Source organism: Podarcis cretensis (genome assembly GCF_951804945.1).
Source record: "Podarcis cretensis genome assembly, chromosome: Z".
Classification (NCBI taxonomy): Eukaryota; Metazoa; Chordata; class Lepidosauria; order Squamata; family Lacertidae; genus Podarcis; species Podarcis cretensis.
Window position 1 is genome coordinate 15,835,993 of NC_137184.1, and position 20,309 is coordinate 15,856,301.

At 45.0% G+C, this 20,309-nt stretch overlaps 1 protein-coding gene across 14 annotated transcripts in view; it reads left to right on the forward strand.

Moving 5' to 3' along the window:
• Nucleotides 1-20,309, forward strand: part of FNBP1 (formin binding protein 1) — a 128,586-nt gene that overhangs the window by 83,430 nt on the left and 24,847 nt on the right. For 9 of the 14 annotated variants that reach the window (XR_013834678.1, XM_079961313.1, XM_079961317.1 and 6 more), the window contains exons 7-10: nt 7,515-7,643; nt 11,303-11,449; nt 14,022-14,216; nt 17,745-17,930. Coding sequence is in view for 13 of the 14 variants with exons in the window: in XM_079961313.1 (XP_079817439.1) it covers nt 7,515-7,643; nt 11,303-11,449; nt 14,022-14,216; nt 17,745-17,930 (657 nt within the window). In the remaining variant the exon portion in view is untranslated. The remainder of the gene's footprint in view (nt 1-7,514; nt 7,644-11,302; nt 11,450-14,021; nt 14,217-17,744; nt 17,931-20,309) is intronic. The other 5 variants (XM_079961314.1, XM_079961315.1, XM_079961316.1 and 2 more) reach the window with 2 other exon arrangements.

Sequence of the window (20,309 nt, forward strand, 5' to 3'; positions counted from 1 at the left end):
GCATGCACACGAAAGCTCATACCAAGAACTAACTTAGTTGGTCTTTAAGGTGCTACTGCAAGGAATTTTTTTATTTTGTTTTGACTATGGCAGACCAACACTGCTACCTATCTGTAACAGAAACAAACCAATAACCCTCCTCCCGCAAATATATTTAAAATGTTAATCAGCATTCCCCAAACGGAGCCACCACAGAAAAGGCCTATTCTCGTGTTGCTTCCCTTCATACATCACATGGAGGAGGTGCATGCAGAAGGGCCTCAGATGTTGAACAAAGAGTCAGAATGGTTTACATGGGGAGAAGCGGTCCTTGAAGTATTGCAGTCCTGAACTATTTAAGGCTTTATAGGTCAAAACCAGCACTTTGAATTGGGCTCAGAAACTAATTGGCAGTCAGGGCAGTTGGGCAAGGATCAGTGTTACATACTCAAGCTGTCTTGGCCCAGTGAGCAACCTGACCACCAAATTCTGCACCAGCTAAAGTTTCCCAGACTCCTTCAGAGGCAGTCCTAAGTATAGTGTGTTGCAATGAATGCTCCTGAGTTGCTTATTTCCCAATGATGCCTCTGATCACCAGGTGCTGGAAGCCAGTGGCAGGCAAATTCTGTTTCCAGTTTTGCCCTTCCTCTGAGTTCTCCAAGGGTATCTGGCTACACATTGACAGGAGACAGATGGGGGAAATAGATGAACGTTTGATCTAACCCAGCATTTAAATTTGCATTTACAGATGTATCTTAACAAAATCACTGTCTCCAAAACAGTAAAACCTGCCTGCAGGTGTCTGGGAATGAACCTAGGACCTTCTGCATGCAAAGCAGATGGTCTGACCCTGAGCTGTCAGCGGGGAGCACACAGCTTCCAAATTGTTGGGGCTGGTGCTTCTCAGGAATCTGCACATCCCATTGCCTGGCCTTTACGATGGGTGTCTTGGGAAACATTCCCATCCACCTTAACACCTCCTCCCCCACATCTGCACTTGGTAAAGTTGAAAGTGCAAACATTTAACTCCAAGACTTTTGCTTCCTAAACTCTACTGGAGCGGCAAAAGCTGGCTGGCGGCAGTTTGGGGATATGAGCCTCTTAGCCGTTCTCCTTTTCAAGACCACAAGTTTCTGTTTTGCGTTTCAATTCTTTGCCCATTTTGGGGAAACAGCCTCTCTCTCTCCGGCTCACGAGACTCTCAGAACCTGCCCCCATTTATCTTCCCTTTTTTCCCCTTCGTCACTAGCTCAAAAGCTGCTCCTGAGCTTTGGATATCCTTATTGGGTCACTCGGTTCTTGGAAGTTTTTGCAAAGCTGGGGGGTGGAAAGGAAATCTTCTTGCAGGAAGCTGCCTTGAACTGAGTCGGACCATTGGTCCATTTAGCTCAGTATTGTCTGCACTGACTGGCAGCAGCTCTCCAGGGTTTCAGGCAGGAGACCTTCCCAGCCGTTGGGGATTGAACCCAGGACCTGATGCATGCGAAACAGGTGCTCTGAGCTACGGCTTTTTCCCTTAATGAAGATCTCTGTGCCCCACCTTGAGCTTCTTGGAAGAGAGGTGGCGCAAATGGGAGTTAATAAATAAAGCCAAGTCTCTTCTTGCACTGACATTTTAAAAGGGGCACACTTAGAAACACAAAACAGAATTTGCAATTGAACAGCAAGAACAACAAGATGGTATTATAGGAAAGGATGGTTCCTAACAGGAGTTATAGGAAAGGGTGGTTGTTTTTTCTCTCATCAAGCCTCACTTCCTCAGTTGGTTAGAGCATGGTGCTGATAATGCCAAGGTTGCAGGTTTGATTCCTGCAATGCAGGGAGTTGGACTAGATGATCCTCAGGGTCCTTTCCAACGCTATGATTCTATGATCACAAACTATGTTCACATAGGCAGAGGCTGCAGTTTAGGGGCTGAGCCTCTGCTCTGCATGCAGAAGGTCCAAGTTTAAATCTGCAGCCCTGAAGAACCACCTCTAGCCAGCCTAAACAATCTTGAGTTAGATGAACCAATGGTCTAACATGGTATTCGGCAACTTTTTATTTATATCATTAGAAGCCAGCAGCAGTTCTGGAAGCTCTTGACCAGGCATTTAGTGGGTGAGTTTGAGGGGAGGCCCAGAGTGCTTTTCCTCTATTCCAGGGGTCAGCAAACTTTTTCAGCAGGGGGCCAGTCCACTGTCCCTCAGACCTTGTGGGGGCCAGACTATATTTAGGGGGGGTGAACGAATTCCTATGCCTCACAAATAACCCAGAGATGCATTTTAAATAAAAGGGCACATTCTACTCATGTAAAAACACCAGGCAGGCCCCACAAATAACCCAGAGATGCATTTTAAATAAAAGGACACATTCTACTCATGTAAAAACACGCTGATTCCCAGATCGTCCGTGGGTCGGATTGAGAAGGCGATTAGACCACATCCGGCCCCTGGGCCTTAGTTTGCCTACCCATGCTCTATTCAGACAACAAATATTCAAACTAAACATCAGGAATAACTTTGTGACAGGCAGAGCCGTTCAAAAGTGGAATGGACTACCTTGGAAGGTGGTGGGCTCTCCTTCTTTGGAGGTTTTTAAGCAGGGGTTGATCTGTCATGGAAGTTTTAGTTGAGATTCTTGCACTGCAAGGGTTTGGATTAGATGACCCTTGGTGTCCCAACTCTATGACCATGTGATTCCACTCTGAAACTCCCTTTTTACGCTCCCCGACTTTACTGACCTAAACAACATTAAATTGGACTGTCCCCCCCCTTCTTTTGTCCTGACACCTTTAAAATGGATCCAAGTCCAGCTAAATGTCAGTTTGGCGCTTTCTTCTTGCACTCCCTCTAATAGCAAACTCAAGTTGTGAGGTTCCAATGAAAATAGAGGCAAAACACGATTGGCAAATAAATTTTGGGGTGGAGGGAAGTGTTGTCAGCATGTTCAGGGGAACAAAAGTCTTTACGGAGGAGGAGCACCAAAATTCTCCTCCGTGGATTTTGATGGTGAAAAGGTCAAATGCAGTGGGAATGTAAGGAACTGCCTTATACTTGTCTGTCTTTAGCTCAGTATTCTCCACACTGTCTGGCAGCACCTTCCCAGGGTTTCAAGCAGGAGCTGTGAGTCACACAGAACAGCAACAGGGCTGCCTCCCCCTCCCTACCCCTTGCTGGTATTTTTTCAGCATCAATTGAATCCCAGAGGGAGAGGCTGTGCGGAAAAGACAAGGAAGGCCTGGGGCAGGTCCGATACAGAGAGGCAGCAGGGAACCTCTTCTCTCTGGCTGGTATTTCTGCAGTATCAGGACGCGTCTGAATGATCGAAGAATCACACCCCCTGAAGCCCAGAGGCAGAGGCTGTGTGAGAAAGGCACGGAAGGTCCAGGTCAGGGTCCCACACAAGAGGCAACAGAGAGTGCCTCCTCTGCAGGAAGGCTCCCACTGGGTCAATCCATTCCATGTGATTCAAATGGCTGCTGTCAGCCCGTCCAGAAAATCTTTGCACAAATATTTTCCCCTATCAATCCCTTTTGTTTTAGCATTACCATAACTCCTGCCTTGGCTAGGATTTTTTCACCCTGGAGCCTCCTGTTTTTCTTTTTGTGCAACCTACTTAATGTTTTCTCCCCAGCTCTTCTCCCATCTGTTTCATTTTGGCTCTCTTTCCCTGCTCACCGCCGGCATCTGAGCTGGGTTTTTCTCCTCCCGCCTGTGGCCCAGATGCCCTCTCTTCCTGTCTCTGCCACAGAGGCCTTTCAGCAGAGCCAAAAACACATGAGGATAAAGGTGAAGGGAGTGCCTCTGAGCACCTACAGAATTATCAGTTGGAGGCTGCTCCATTGGAGCATGTTGTGCACTGCCCCCCCCCACTCTGCCCTCAGCCACCCCCTATCTATCGTACTTGTCTTCTTACAACTGCTTAGATATAGCCTTTCTCAACCTGTGGGTCCCCAGATGTTGTTGAACTACAACTCCCATCATCCCTAGCTAGCAAGGCCAGAGCTCAGGAATGATGGGAGTTGTAGTCCAACAACATCTGGGGACCCACAGGTTGAGAACTGCTGGCTTAGAAGGTGACTCTGCCTGCCATTGGCTCTGGCGCCACCTACTGGTGGCCTCCTTGCTTTCTGCACCACCAGCCCCAAGGAGGCTAAAAGTGAGGAGGGCACCTCTGAGTGTATGTGTAATTATTAGCATCAGCTGGGGTCTAGGTCCAATATGACAGTAGCTGGTTGCAGATTATAACAGAGACATTTTGCAGCGGCTGGGTTGCCCTCCTCCTTTCCTCTCTCCCAGTTAACCTCAGTCTCTAGGCCCTTCCCCTGTGACATCCCCAGGGGCCTACCCTAGGTCTCAGGTTTGGCCATGAAACCTCAGTGCTCCTGACCTGGCAACCCTATGTCCCACCACCCTCAACCTTCCCTCAGCCAACCTCCACCTGCCTGCTTTCTTACAACCAAACAGATATAGTGGTACCTCGGGTTACAGACGCTTCAGGTTACAGACTCCGCTAACCCAGAAATAATACCTTGGGTTAAGAACTTTACCTCAGGATGAGAACAGAAATCATGCGGCGGGGGTGGGAGGCCCCATTAGCTAAAATGGTACCTCAGGTTAAGAACAGTTTCATGTTAAGAACCGACCTCCAGAACGAATTAAGTTCTTAACCCGAGGTACCAATGTAGCGGCTTTGCCTGTCATTGGCTCTGGCCCCACCTACTGGAGGTCTTCCTGCCTTCTGCCCCACCAGCCCAATGAGAGCCAGCCAGCGTTGATAATTACAGTCAACTATCATTTTGTGTGGGGGTTCTGTTCCCGGCCCCTGTGTGTCAACAGTGCATATAAGCACCCCTCATTCCCTCCACCCTCATTTCTCCCTTTTCGTGATATGTTGAGTGACATTTTGAGTCACTTCTGGGTGTAGCACACATGTATGATTGTGCATCTTTTGGACGCATATTAATCGGTCTTTGTATTAGATTAATTATCTGGTTGCTACAGTGCTTGTTGTTTGTTTAACCCACCTTTTTCTCCAGGGAGCTCAAGGTGGCATACGTTGTTTTCACTCTGCTAGAAAGGGATGTGTGTGTGAATGTGTTCAAATGAACCTACAGTATAGAGGTAAAATTTGCATCCATTGCTCTACCCACTCTTCCTTCTGGACCCACCCACCACCGGCATGCGGCCCCTGAGCGGGGCGGAGCGGGGGCGGTTGCCCAGAAGAGAATGAAAAAGGTTCTCCACCCGGGCTCTCAGGAGTGAGGCATCTCCAAGGCTTTTTAGCAGCAATTCAGAAATTTGATTTCCAAGCTCAAAGTTAGCTGAACTTTTCCTCCTCCCACTTCTCCAGCAAAAGACTGTGTTGTTGTACCTCAACCAAAAGGCAGCCTGCCAAAACTGTAGTTCCGCCTCCGAGTAGATAAACAAGACAGGGACCGGGAGAGGCAGACACACAGGGAGGCTTCAAAAATAAACTAATGATAAAAACAGGCAGGGAGTGGGGGGAAGGAGAGGGTTTCTCCACTCCCGCTGAATCACTCTCTCGGCATCTTTTCCTTTCAGCATTTGCCCAAAGGTTCTTGGCCCAGCGGCAGAGCACCTGCCTTGCATGCAGAAGGCCCCAGGCTCAATCCCCAGCATCTCCCAAGTACTACTGGCTGAAACCCCTGGAGAACCATTGCCAGGCAGTGTAGATAACACTGAACCTGATGGACCTAAGGCAGTATAAGGCGGCTTCCAATGTTCTGTGCATATTATTGTAACAGTAATAAACAATAGGATAAAGAAAACATTTCATATTAATAAAAATGCAATCAAATTGAACATACCACTGGTAATCTATAACAAGGCCTAACAATAAAGGGGGACTCACTCTTTTCAGGAGGGATTCCATCACATACCAGCAAATTCAGAACAAAATAAAAAAAATTCCTTCCAGTAGCACCTTAAAGACCAACTAAGTTAGTTCTTGGTATGAGCTTTCGTGTGCATGCACACTTCTTCAGATACACTGAAACAGAAGTCACCAGACCCTTCTATATAGTGAGAAGGTGGGGAGGGGTATTACTCAGAAGGGTGGTGGGATTGGGTGATTGGCAGATAGCTGTGATGAGCCTGTTGACGACTCTTAACGACTGCAATAGGTCTTACAGGAAAAAGCAAGGGGTGAGAAGGTGAAAAATGGCTTTGTCATGTATAATGAGATAAGAATCCAATGTATTTTAGTTCTAAAAAGGTTTGCTGTAAAATACCCAGCAGATGAAGTTTTGTAAAATACCCAGCAGATGAAGTTAGACAACAGATCAACAGAGCCAGACTGATACCCAGAGAGAACTTGCTGCAAGACAGACCCAAAAAAGAAAATAACAGAACACCTCTAGTCATCACATACAGCTCCCAAGTTAAAACAGTACAACGCATCATCAGAGATCTACAACCTCTCCTGGACAATGACAGTTCTCTTTCTCCAGCTCTGGGAGGAAGACCTTTCATTGCCTACAGACAGCCACCCAATCTTAAAAAACTCCTAACCCACAATAATACTACAACCAGACTTAACACGGACACTGGCACCAGAGCCTGCAATAAACCCAGATGCCAACTTTGCTGCCACATACACCCAGACAACACCATTACTGGCCCCAACAACATCACACATACCATCTCGGGACTATTTAATTGCTCATTGTCTAACATTGTGTATGCCATCAAATGCCAACAGTGTCCTTCAGCTCTATATTGGACAAACAGGCCAAACCTTACGCCAAAGAATAAACGGACATAAATCTGACATCAGGAACCACAAGACAGAGAAACCAGTAGGAGAACACTTCAATCTCCCAGGACATTCTATACAAGAGCTCAAAGTAGCTGTTCTATTACAAAGGAATTTCAGAAATAGACTGGAAAGAGAAGCTGCTGAATTGCAACTTATTACCAAACTTAAAACCATGGAGAGACCTGGTCTGAACAAAGACATTGGATTCTTATCTCATTATACACGACAAAGCCATTTTTCACCTTCTCACCCCTTGCTTTTTCCTGTAAGACCTATTGCAGTCGTTAAGAGTCGTCAACAGGCTCATCACAGCTATCTGCCAATCACCCAATCCCACCACCCTTCTGAGTAATACCCCTTCCCACCTTCTCACTATATAGAAGGGTCTGGTGACTTCTGTTTCAGTGTATCTGAAGAAGTGTGCATGCACACGAAAGCTCATACCAAGAACTAACTTAGTTGGTCTTTAAGGTGCTACTGGAAGGAATTTTTTTATTTTGTTTTGACTATGGCAGACCAACACGGCTACCTATCTGTAACAGCAAATTCAGGCTGCTCAATCAAAGCGGATTAGTTGGTTGCCTTAAAAAATGATTGTTTTATTTTATCTTTAACACTGTTTACAGGAGGCATATAGAACACAACTATGGCAATCCTCCAAAATGTGCACTGTATCTGGCAAGCATCATGCACCATGCCAGTGGTATGATACAGGATTAATTCCCCAGGTCACCCAAGTCTCTGTGACTTTTAACTTTTTCTTTTTCCTCCAGGCACGGCAGCAAGCTCAGCTCCGCCATCAGATGGCTGAAGAGAGCAAAGCGGAATACTCCTCCACATTACAGAGATTCAACCATGAGCAGCATGACCATTATCATACCCACATCCCTAACATCTTCCAGGTGAGAGCTCCTCTAGCGATCCACTTTCTCCATCTCTTAGGTTATGCCCACATTGTGCATTTAAAGCACACAATTTCCCCCGCCAAAAAAAGTCCTGTTTTCCCATCCCAGAGCTATAGTCCCCAGGGCTCTGAACAAACTACAGTTTCCGGGGGTAGCCATGTGTTTTAAGTGCAAGGTGCAGATGTGAACTCAGTGACTTATACTTGGTTTTGCTCTGTAATTGTCTTCTGAGCCACCACCTCATCAGGGCAGTTTATATCTAAGATAATTTAAAACACACACACACACACACACACACACACACACACACACACACACTTTAAAGCAAGACTAAAACCTTAATGAGCAGGCACTTATGGTAAAACCCTATTTATCCAGCTGGAAAAGCCTGCATTCAGCTGAGCCCTACTCAGAGTATACCCACTGAAGCAAATGAACTGGAGCTAGCATGCCCATTAGTTCCAGTGGGCTTACTCTAAGGAGAATCAACACTGGATCTGTCCCAGTGCAAATGGGCTAACCTAATTGAACAGATTGTCCTTGCAAGGGCTGATGGGAGTTGTAGTCCAACAATGGCCAACGGGCACCATGTTGGTTATCATTATATATTCAGTTCTGTATGTTGCTTTGCCTGCCACACTCCATGATATTGGCTGTCAGCTGTGGGGTGGGGCAGTGCTGGAATGGCGACACTCTGCTTGTTCCGTGTCTGCTGCTTTGAAACATCTAGCCAAGGCCACAGTGGCATGAATATCTGCTGCTGCCCTCCCCCCCCGGGGGGGGCATAGTGGCTCTTCCACTTGTCTAGGGCTCAAGTAGCCCCTTGGTGGTGGTGGAGGAGATCGCAGGGTGGTTGGATGAGCCCATAGCTATTGATTAAGGGAGCTGGATGGTGACATCACCGTTTCTCGTTCCGTTGCCACCTCTGTTCTGCAGCTGTGAGATGAGCAAAAAAATTTTGCATTGTTATGGGGTGGTCTGGTGTCAGCTGAAAACAGGAACAGCACCCCCACCCCCACCCCAAAGCATGTGCTTGAATTTGATTTTGCAAGTCTCAGGCCTCAGTAATGTATGAACTGCATCAGATGCATTATCCTTCAAGGCTGAACGTTCGCTGCTGATGGTTGTTTTTAATGTCACAGACTTAATTCTGTTTGTGGATGTCACCTAATGGCCAGTCTGCAGTGCCTAGCCTGGGAAATAGGCTTCTGGGCATGTGCAGAGATGATGTCTTGCAATCACCTCAGGAGGTTGGACTGCCCAGCTGCCTTGGTTACAGCTGAAATGGGCAATTGTTTCCCCCATTTACAAATAGATTGTTTGCTTGTTTTCCCAACAGTGTGTCATGAAATGTTTAAGAACATCAGAAATGTAAAGTAGGGGCAAGGGGGAACCAAGCAGCTGCATGGAAATCTTCAGAATAAAAGTATTTTCTGGGCTTAAAGATGGACAGATCAATCACCCTTAAATACGGATGAATTTTTATGAGGACCTTTTCTTTTTTTAATTGCAAACTGATACAAAAATGTGGAAGACTGAACTTAAGACTGGAAGAATGGGTGAAACCTTTGTTGTGAATTGAAAAAATGATAAACTGAATTGATAGATTCTTCTATCCTAAGTTAGCCTGATTTTTGCCCACTTTGTGCAATGGGTTAGACAAACCTAGAAGGGATTAGCTTAGTGTAATGTCTGAACATGGAAACCTGGGGCTTATCCTTTTGCCCTACCTTTTGCCCCGTTTTTTCCAGAGAGAGGTCTGCGATGTAATACTCTGTGTCTGAGTGTTTGTTTGCCCAGAGCTTTCCCTGTGGAAACCCACTCTTTAAAGCTGAATCAGAGCAATCGCCAATTCTAGTTTCCAGCAGATTGATGTTTGCTCCAATTGAGCTTTAAAGAGCGGGTTTGCATGGGGAAAGCTCTGGAGCCCAAAAAGGGGGAGGCACACAGCAGTGCTTTAAATTGCAGACTGCCTGAAAAGAGCAGAGGAAAGTTGTGTGGATAAGCCCCTGGCTTGCTTCCCCCTAGCAAGGCACGATTGCTAGTCAGCTTTAACATCTATTCGGTTTCAGCAGCATTTCCTTCACCTCTGCAAGAACCAGGCATATTTATTATTTATTCATTTGATTATTTATTTAGAGCATTTGTACCCCCTCTTCAGCCAAAAGGGCTCCCAGGAGTGGCTTATGCACAGTCAATTAAAACAAGACCACCTCTTTCCTCAGGCTTATAATGTATTAAAACAAACAAACAAACAAAAAACATGACACAGAAGGGAATGGGCAGGGAGGTCAGAGGAGAAGATCATACCCAAGCACCAGTTCTTAAACACCTGTTCTGACAGTAATCACTTGGCACAGGCTGTAATGTGAGCAAGCTGCCCCACCTCCTGGCTGGGAACCTTAAAAGGAGGAGCTGCTATTTAAGTACCTATTCTTGCTCCCTCTTAACATTTTTGTGCAGAACAATTTGTTGCCTTTAGGGGACAAAAGTATTAAAATGCATTTTAACACTTTTGAAATATTAGTTCAATTTGTATTGTATTGTACAGTATTGTATTTGCATGGCTATGCTTGTGTCTGTATTTGTGTTGGGATGCTTGTTTTGGCCAAAAGGTGGCATATTAATAAGTAGTAACATAACATAAGGGACGCGGGTGGTGCTGTGGGTTAAACCCACTTGCTGATCAGAAGGTCGGCAGTTCAAATCCCCGCAACAGGCTGAGCTCCTGTTGCTCGGTCCCTGCTCCTGCCAACCTAGCAGTTCGAAAGCACATCAAAGTTCAAGTAGATAAATAGGTACTGCTCCGGTGGGAAGGGAAACAGCGTTTCTGTGCGCTGCTCTGGTTCACCAGAAGTGGCTTAGTCATGCTGGCCACATGACCCGGAAGCTGTACGCCGGCTCCCTCTGCCAGTAAAGTGAGATAAGCGCCGCAACCCCAGAGTCTGCCACGACTGGACCTAATGTTCAGGGGTCCCTTTACTTTTTACCTTTAACATAACATCACAGTTCAGGGGCAGGAGGTGGAGCTGGGCTTGGCTAACGAAATGAGCCCTTCTGAGGTTATCTGATGGGGTGGCTGAGGGAGAAGAGGCCTGGTGCAGCTAGTTCTCCAGCTTATTGTTTTGACAACCAGAAGAAAAACATTGAGTGAGCTTTATTATTATTATTATTATTATTATTATTATTATTATTATTAGAAATATGGAAAATCTATATGGAAAATCTATATGTGGGTCCTTCTGGGAATTATGTCATTGCCCTGACCCCAACCCTCTGGTGGGTTGAAGTTCAAAAAGAAACATGTTTTTTTGAGTTGGCACTGAGCAACTCAGTGTCCTATCAGGTTGCAGGTCATAGTCATGGAAATATGTGGCTTTGATTCGTACCCTTCCCCATGCTTGTTCTGCATCCTGTTTTGCTGTGGGGTTAACCCTTTTTTGTTTTTAATTGTCCTGCAAAAGGTATCACCCTTGTTTCTCCTTTTTGCCTCAAATCCTATCGGCAGTCATCACCTGAGTTTGCTGTTTTGAGGGAGCGATGACAATGTTGGCCGACCTTGCAGGATTGTTAGGAGGGTTGCAAGTGAGATAACGTACATGAAAAGCTTTTCACGCATTGAAGCGCTGTATTAATGCCGATTCTTACCCTTGCAGAAAATTCAAGAAATGGAGGAGCGGAGGATAATCAGGATAGGCGAATCCATGAAGACCTTTGCGGAGGTGGACCGGCAGGTGATCCCTATCATTGGGAAATGCCTAGATGAGATAACAAAAGCAGCTGAATCCATTGATCAGAAGCATGTGAGTTCAACATTCAATGTTTCTTTTTAAGAAACACGGCTGCTGAATTCTCTGCCAAATTGGTTTTCAGGGATGCTTGATGGAGAATGGTGATCGGTCTGGACCTGGTTGGCTTTTTCTTTTGTTTTCCCCTATTACTTACATTTTGAAATAAAAACACAGCAGCGGTAAGGTATGACCAGCTTAAAATTAGTGCTTTGCCCTATCCCCAAGTGGAAAATAGGTCTGCCACCAAATTTGATCACTTGCCTCTGGCCTTATACTACTTAAGTCACATACTACCCACCCTACACTCCCTCCCCCCTTTCTGGCCTCTGCTTCCCCCCTTGTAGCATCTCCAACAAGATGGAGAGGATGACACAGCTGACGAGGACCCCTCCCAGCAGTGACCACCAAGTGAACTTGTGTGGGATCTGCCCCCACCCTCCCCGTTATGCCAGGGGCAGACGATCAATTTGTTCTGGGTTTCTGACTTCCTGTTTTTGACATCTATCCCTTTCTGCTGCAGAAAAGGGACTGGCTATTTTTAGCTCCATTGTAGTGGAAGGATGTTTGGATTGTTGTGGGAAGTATGTAGTATGGATTTAAGGGGGGGAGCAATTAAAAAGGAGTTCTAAAGGTTGGGGAATCAGAGGAGGAAGATGCCACTGCCCCCAAAACCTCAGAATGTGATTATCATTTGACATGTTTACTCTTTCAGTTTTGATCTCTGACTTTCTCTCTTCCTCTCTCCACCTCTTCCTCCCCCCATGGGTGCCACATGTGGGTGCCACAACTAGCATGCTTGTGGCTGTTGCTCTGCCCTCCACATCCTACTGGGAACAGGATGAAGGAAAAAATAAGATACCCTTGCTTTCCGCGGGGTGGGGGGACGCTAAGCAGGAAAACGGTTGTGCCATTCCCTGCCTTTCTGGGAAATTATAACACCTGTGGTTGGGGTGGAGTGGGGGGAAATTCAGTTCAGGACCAGGTTGCATTTAAAAAGTGAACTTTCCTAATTCATACTTTTTGAAACAGTAAGCAGACTGAAATGCAGTTTTCCCAACCAAGTTGTGTGTGCAAAAATGTAGATATATATACTTGGCAACCTTGCATGCAGAAATGTGTATATGAAAATAATTTGCACTAAAATGCTGAAGAATTTTCACAAGGACTTTAAGGAAACAGATGTGGAAATATGGAGAATAAGATTGGAAAAATGAAAAACTGAAAGAAACTGAAAATGACAGATTCACCCATCCCTAGTAATCAAACTAGTGTCAAACAGCTTTTCAGAATCTCAGGCAGAGGCCTTCAGGTCCATTTAGCTGAGGATTACGCATGGGACTATGTGCATGCAAAGCATATCCAACAGTTTGGGTCCAGAATATCTCCACCTGATCCCTTATATCCCTGTCTGGTCCCTGAGGTCTTTTGGGTAGTCTTTGTGGTTCAGATTCACAGCTGGTATTCACCAGGAGCTGTGCTGCGTTCAGTATTGTGAGCCAAATTTTGTGGACCCCTCCCCCCCCCCCCGAAATGAGAAAGGCTCCCTCATTGTTAAACTTCCAGTACCTACTGGATATTTTTCTCTTTTTTATTCCTGCAGACATTTTAATGGAATTCTAATGTTTTCACTCATTTTAGACTTTCATTGTATTGAGTGTTCTTTTACTTCACTTAGAGATGTCTGTAACTACAGTGGTGCCCCGCAAGACGAACGCCTCGCAAGACAGAAAACCCGCTAGACAAAAGGGTTTTCCGTTTTGGAGGCACTTCGCAAAACAAATTTCCCTATGGGCTTGCTTCGCAAGACGAAAATGTCTTGCGAGTTCCTGTGGTTTTTTCCCCCTTTTTTCCCCCTTTTCCTAAGCCGCTAAGCCGCTTATCAGCTGATCCGCTGATAAGCCGCTTAACAGCTGATCACTAAAAGCCGCTAAACCGCTAATAGCGCTAATCCGCTAAGCTGTCAATGGGCTTGCTTCGCAAGACGAAAAAACCGCTATACGAAGAGCCTCACGGAACGGATTAATTTCGTCTTGCGAGGCACCACTGTAATTGGTATGTAAATTGCAGAAATAATTCAAAAATACCACTAAGCCATGAAGCCCTTTTATTGAAACTCATCTTTCTGGGGAATTCAAGGGCTGTGAGATTTCCAAGACAGACAATCCTAGGAACTTTGAGTTTCCATCAGAGGAGTTTCACGTCACAAACTTTTTTCAAAAAAAGTGAGTAATACTGCATTCTGGCAACTACAATCCTCTGTGCATCATTGGGCTGGTTTGCCAGAAGGTGCTGCTGCTGAGCTGGTCTTCTCTGCTTGAGCACCACTAGTGGCTGGAGTGTGGTACTGCATCTTCTAGTCCAGTAGCCATCATGTACATAAGCACTCAGACCGGCTCCTCACTTTGAGTTTTTATGAAGGCTGACCTGCTTTCAGTCTGTGAACCTACCGGCCAGCTCTGCCTCCATATTGACTGTGTACAGTGTACTTACTAGTTCTGTCTGGTACACCACTTATCAATGGCATTTAAAAAAAACAAAAAACAAATTATTAGCATTGTTTTCTGTGTTGTCCTGATCGTTTCAGGATTCCAAGTTGGTGGTAGAAGCCTTCAAATCCGGGTTTGAGCCTCCAGGCGATGTCGATTTTGAGGACTTCACCCAGCCAATCAAGCGCACCGTCTCCGACTCCAGCCTTTCAAACTCCAAAGATGGGAAGCCGGAGTCCAGATTCAGCAGCAAGTCCAAGGGCAAGTTGTGGCCGTTCATCAAGAAAAACAAGGTACCGGATTTTTTTTCCTCCAGATTTCGGCTTAGTTGTGTCAGTAGCTTTGTCGTTTGCTACTTGTGTGTTACTTTGTAATCCCAGCAGTGAAGACTTTTTTCTTCTCTCTTTTCTCTTTCTTTTTCATTAGAAATTAGTTTCTAAGAACTAATAGCTGATGTCTTGTAATTTATTGTAATATTTTTAATTTATTGGATTTTGCTTTAATTTGTAAAGTTTTTTATGATTTCTATGTACTTTTTAAAATATATTGTGTTGCTTTTTATTGTTTTTAAAGCTGTTTTCTTCAGCTTGGTTTTGTTTGAGTTGTCATGTCTTTGCCATGGTGGTTTTTAGTTTCCCGTTCAATCCCAAAGAGTTGCTCTCTGCTTTCATTGTCTCATGCTTGCCTGTTGCCCTCTGATCACATCACTCATCCCTTTCCAGCTAATTAACAGCATGCCTGTCTCCTTTACTGCATCCCTGATGCCTGTCTCTCTGTTGCTTTTCCACAACATAACTGAACTCATGGGATGCAACCTTCTTTTTCTTTTTAAAAACCCGCTTGATGAGGTCTTATTATTCCAAACATCTGCTCCAACGTATGTACCAACAATGGCTGTGTGATGCTGTTAGGCTGCTCGCATTTTGCCATGCTACACAGTCAGCCTTGTGGACAAGGATACGAAAGTTACTAGTCTATAATCTGTTCTTAGCTCATCTGCCCACATGTGTCTGTTAACTCATTGGTTCCACATAAGTGCTAGTTTGCCAGAGCTTTCCTAAATAGCCACGTCTTCCTTGCTCATGGCAGTTGACTTGGGCAATAAGTGTTGGCACACAAGTGCATCAGGCCCCTCCATCTGTGGCCTGGGCAGCAAATGTTTTGGATTACCCTTTGTAACTCATTCCCCATTCATTTACATTTCCTGCCGGCCTTTGTAACTTTATCCCCATTTGTATTTACTGTTTCTCTTTTTTCCCATCGATGCATGAAGGCATGCTGTCCTGAAGTCCCATTGCATTCAGGGGGTATGTGACTAACAGGATCCTTCTGTCTGATCGGATTCCTTTCCTCCTACCAAGTCCCCTGAAGTTCAAGAGTGGGTTAGAGAGTACGCATTTCTGTCTCCTTGATCTTCCCAGCTTTAGGCTATTAGTAGCAAACAGTGCTATTTCAAACACCCAGTCTTCAGGGAACCTTTCCCCATGCCAGGGTGTCTGTTTAGAGAAAAGGCAAGTAAGAGGTAACATGATGCAGAAATTAATAAAATTATATGCATGGCACAGAGAAAATGGAGGGAAGGGAAAAAAATTTATCCCCTTCTCCCAACACTAGAACTTGTGAGCATCCAATGTAGCTGAATGCTGGAAGATTCAGGACAGATGGAAGAAAGTCCTCCTTCAGGCCGCATAGAATTAAACTGCGGAACTCCCTTCCACTGGAGGCAGTGATGGCCAACCTGGATGGCTTTAAAAGAGGTTTCCCATGGGAATCTGGTTGACCGCTGTGAGAACAAGAGGCTGGGCTAGATGGGTTCCCTTTAGGCTCTTCTTATATTGGTGAACTTGTGGATATATGTCACAGAACTCCCACTAAGGAGTCTGGGAAGTAGTCTAGGGCACACTGTTCACACAGAGCCCTACCCAGGCCCTTGTGGATGGAGATCACAGCCTCCAGAAGACATCCAGCCCCTCTCCTTCCTCCCAGATCTCTTCCAGTGAAGAAGTGTGTGATATTTAGGAGTCCCTATTAAGCTTCTAAGAACCAACCTGGGTTTCCTGATGTCGACTGATCCAGCTGGCAGATAACTCCCTCCACACCCACATGGAAACGTGAGCCAAGGAATGGGGGATGAATTCAGTCCTCGTTTTAAGTGCAAACTTTCAAAAGTTGAGCTTTCTAAAGCAGTATCCAAATGCAGCCATCGTTCGAAATTCATGCCTGCAAATTTTGTGATGCAGTTCTCTGGCTCAAGTAACATGTATAAAAATGTGTGTGCAGTGGTAAAGTGTCCATGAAAATGCATCAGTCGGTGAAAGTAACATGCAAAGATGCATTATATTAGAATCATAAAGTTGTAGGGTTGGAAGGGGCCCAAAGTGTCATCTAGTCCAACCCCCTGCAATGTGGGAATCACAGCTAAAGGATCCCTGGCAGATTAGGGCAAATTGCTTTGCAAAAAAAAAAAAAAAGTATTGTCAGAGAAAATTGCCTTAAAAACCATGTGTGTTAGGATAAATTCAAACTAAAATACTGATGAATTGTCATGATGACCCATTATTATTATTATTATTATTAAAAAGACAGAAAAAAGTCACAAACTGATTTGGAAATGTACAGAAATGAAAAGATAGCCCCCCCCAAAAAAAAAAAACAGAGAAAAGAGAAACACAAAGCAACCAGAATTGACAGATCCACCCATCCCTGCTTGCCCCATCCTCATCTGCCTGCCAGAATTTGATGTAAGGAAATGCACTGAATTTTTTTTTTAATCCTTTGAGAAGAAGGGTGGGGTACAAATTTATTTATTTATTTATTTATTTATTTCATTTATCTCGCACCTTTTCCTCCCAGGAGCTCAAGGGTGCTCTTACGTGGTCTTCCCCCTCCTTGTTTAATCCCCATAACAATCCTGTTGGGTAGCTTGGGCTCAGAGGCAGTGCCTGGCCCATGGTCACACCCAGTGGGCTTCTTGGCTAGGTGTAGGATTCCAACCATCGTCAACACAGGCCCCAGTCTAACCACTGTGACACGCTGGCTCTCGAATAACAAATGAATTAAATAAAATATGAGCTTTCCACAGTTTCATCTTGCTCGCCATCTAAGAATCTCAGCATCCTGTCATGGCACGTGGGTTTATCCTGTTTGTATACCTTTGAGGTGGAGAGAGCCGAGAGGGAGAGGGTGTGTCATTTGCCAAGGCCTCATGGTGAACTTCATAGCTGTATGAGAGATTTGAAAGTGGGGCCCCCTGCTAGCTTTGCCGTATGACTCATCGTGTTTTCCATAGAGGGAATTCGCTTGTACTCCGATATAACAAGTTCCTGATGAATCCAGTTATATAATCAGGTCTAGGGAAATGGGCTGTGGAAGGGAATCTCCCAATTTTCTTCGCTTCACCCTCTCATCTTGTTTGCATGTGGCATGATGAGGATTTCTGGCAGCGCAGGGTGGGGGTAGGGAATGCCGTGCATTAACTCTTTGCATTGACCACTTACTAAAACTCATTCCCCCCCCCCATATCACATGCTCCTTTAATAACACAAATCTTTTTTTATTGTTAAAAACAATCACCTTCCTAACCCTTGATCCTTCCCTTTATGCGATATATATATATATAAATTTTATTTGGGGGCGGGGAAGCGGGGAAACCATGGCTTTTTTTATTTAAAAAAATGCTTTTGAAACGTTGCTTTTTTGCACTTTTGGGTTCATTTCTGTTCGGTTTTCTTTTGCGGACGTGCTTTTTTTTTCTGGGTTTGTTTTGTAACCGTTTTTCCCCCCTTTTTTAATTCTGTCACTTCTCCATCTCTTATACGTAGTTTATGTCCCTTTTAACATCCCCCCATCAGCCCCCTCCTCCGCCCCCTTCTTCTTCTGCCTCACCTTCCGCTGTTCCTAATGGCCCCCAGTCTCCCAAGCAGCAAAAGGAGCCCCTCTCCCATCGCTTCAACGAGTTCATGACCTCCAAACCCAAAATCCACTGCTTCCGGAGCCTAAAACGCGGGGTAAGTTTGCCTCTGGGTGTGTCTCTGTCTGTCTCTTTCTTGGGTACCTAAACTGCACATCCAATCATTACTTCTCTGAGTAACTGAATCTGTTTTTCCTACTGCATCCATCCCCCCCCCCTTTCTTCCCTGTGCGTCTGTCTATATGTTTTTAATGCATACCATACAAGTTCTCGTCACACACAACCTGCACATTTAAAGCACATGGCTCACCCCCTCTTAAGAATCCTGGGAACTGTACTTTTCCCCTCAACAGGGCCCAGCACCTTCAACAAACTACAATTCCCATGATTTTTTGCGGGGAAGTGCACATTGTATGTACGGAGTGGATGTGACCTCTGAGAAATTTTAAAAAGCTGCTGTCAAAAACCCCCACAATGAAACCACAATGCAAATATGTAGCTCTGGACTGCAGTTGAGTCAACAATCCAAGTGCAGCCAAGTTGGAGGGACAACAGAAGGCATGGCATCATGCGGTGATGCAGCCTTTGCACGTCCAGGAGCATTTTTTATTTCTCGTAACACCCTGAACCTTTAATTGGCAGGACTCTGCCATAGAAAATTCCCCAAAGAAGAGTTTGCATGACTTAAAGGCCACATCTTTAGCCAGGCATTTAGAGCACTCCAAACTACCGTATTTTTGCGTGTATAACACGCCCCTGTGTATAAGATGCCCCTTGTTTTGGGGGACTCAAAATTAAGAAAATGGGGGGAGATTGCCCCTGTGAATAAGGATCCCCCCTTTTAACATTATTATTTAGTAAAAAAAAAGCCTAGTCTTATACATGGCAAAGTACGGTACTTTATGTCATGGCTTCTTCCTCTAAAGGATCCTGGGAACTGCAGTTTTTTAAGGGTGCTGCGATTTGTTAGGAGGCTCCTATTCCCCTCCAAAAGCTACAATTTCCAGAGTGGTTTAACAATCCCACTTGGAACTCTGGGAATTGTAGCTCTGGGAGGGAAAATAGGGGTCTTCTAACAACTCTCAGCACCCTTAATAGACCAGTTCCCAGCAGAGACACCACCTTGAATAAAACATTTTGAGGACCCAAATGAGCCTGCCCCCAATCCTAGCAACAGATGGGGTGGAAGGTGCCCACCCCCCCACACACACATTTTATCTCCAAAACAGCTCTGTGAGATTGGTCTCAGAAACAACGACTGGTCCAGGGATATTCTGAATTCTTAAAGTTAAAAAGGGACTTGAACCCAACTCTCCTCAAGCCCAAATTTCTAGGCCTCTGGTTGCCTCCTTGCACCTGCCCAAAATCAATAAGGGCTGGCTGCAAAATTATGCATTTGCCTGCTTGGGCATTTTTTTGCCTGCTTGGGCATTTTATTTCTGTGACAGTACGTTGCTTTTTAGTATTGTGTGTTAATGGTTGTAACCTCCCCTGGAAGCCTTGGTGTAAAGGGCAGAACAACAACAACAACAGGTGGGGAGCTTTTCTCTCCTACTCATCTGAATTAGGTGCTTTTAGGTTTTTTGGGTTTTTTTAATGATCAGCTACAGCCGCTTCCTCACTCATTCCGGCAGAGCTCCGGGAACCTGCAGTTTGCATTCTCTCTTTCTCTCTCCGCTCCATTCACAAAGGCCGTAAGAAATGATGTCAGAGGGCTTTGCCCAGTCCCAGTTTCTTTGCCATCCAGCAACCTGTTTACAAGTTGGGAAACGAAGTCCAAATGTGGAAAAGAAAGAAAAGCAGCAATACCCATCACTGGGGAGGGGGGCTGCCCCCTCAAATATTTTATTGGGGTGAGGGACACAAAGGAGTTGGCACCTATGTTTCCCAGCATCCTTTGGGAGAAGCCATCGCTGTTTAAAGTGGTATGGTAATGCTTCAAATGTGCAGATCTTGCTTTAATGCACCACTTCATTCTTTGGTTTACACCTGATGGACTTTCCCCCCTCCTTTTGACTTGACTTGAGTCAGATCATTCCTGTACTGAGTGGGTGGATTCCTTTGCCACCATGAAAGCAAATTGCCATGAGCCAGACTCTGCCAGTGAACAAAATTGACTCTTCACTTGAATTTTTGTGGTTTTCATTCCGTGGAAGTTCTTGATATGATTTCCCTTTCCTTCTCACTGTGTAATTAACTCTTCACTTCACACCAGGAATGTTACTTGATCATCACCTTGTTTCATTTTATATATGTGTGTGTGTGCATATAGCCAATAGTAGCCTTCAGTATGTGTAGATATTCCACCTTAATACTCTTGCAATCTAGCTGTAGTGATTCTTCCATCTGTGTTTGTGTACAATCGGTATATAAGATATATAAATCAAAGTGTTTAGCCTGTGAAATTTTATTTTATGTCCTGGTTTGAATTATTGCAGTTAAATTTCGGTGGGGGAGGGGTTGCCCTTCATATTGT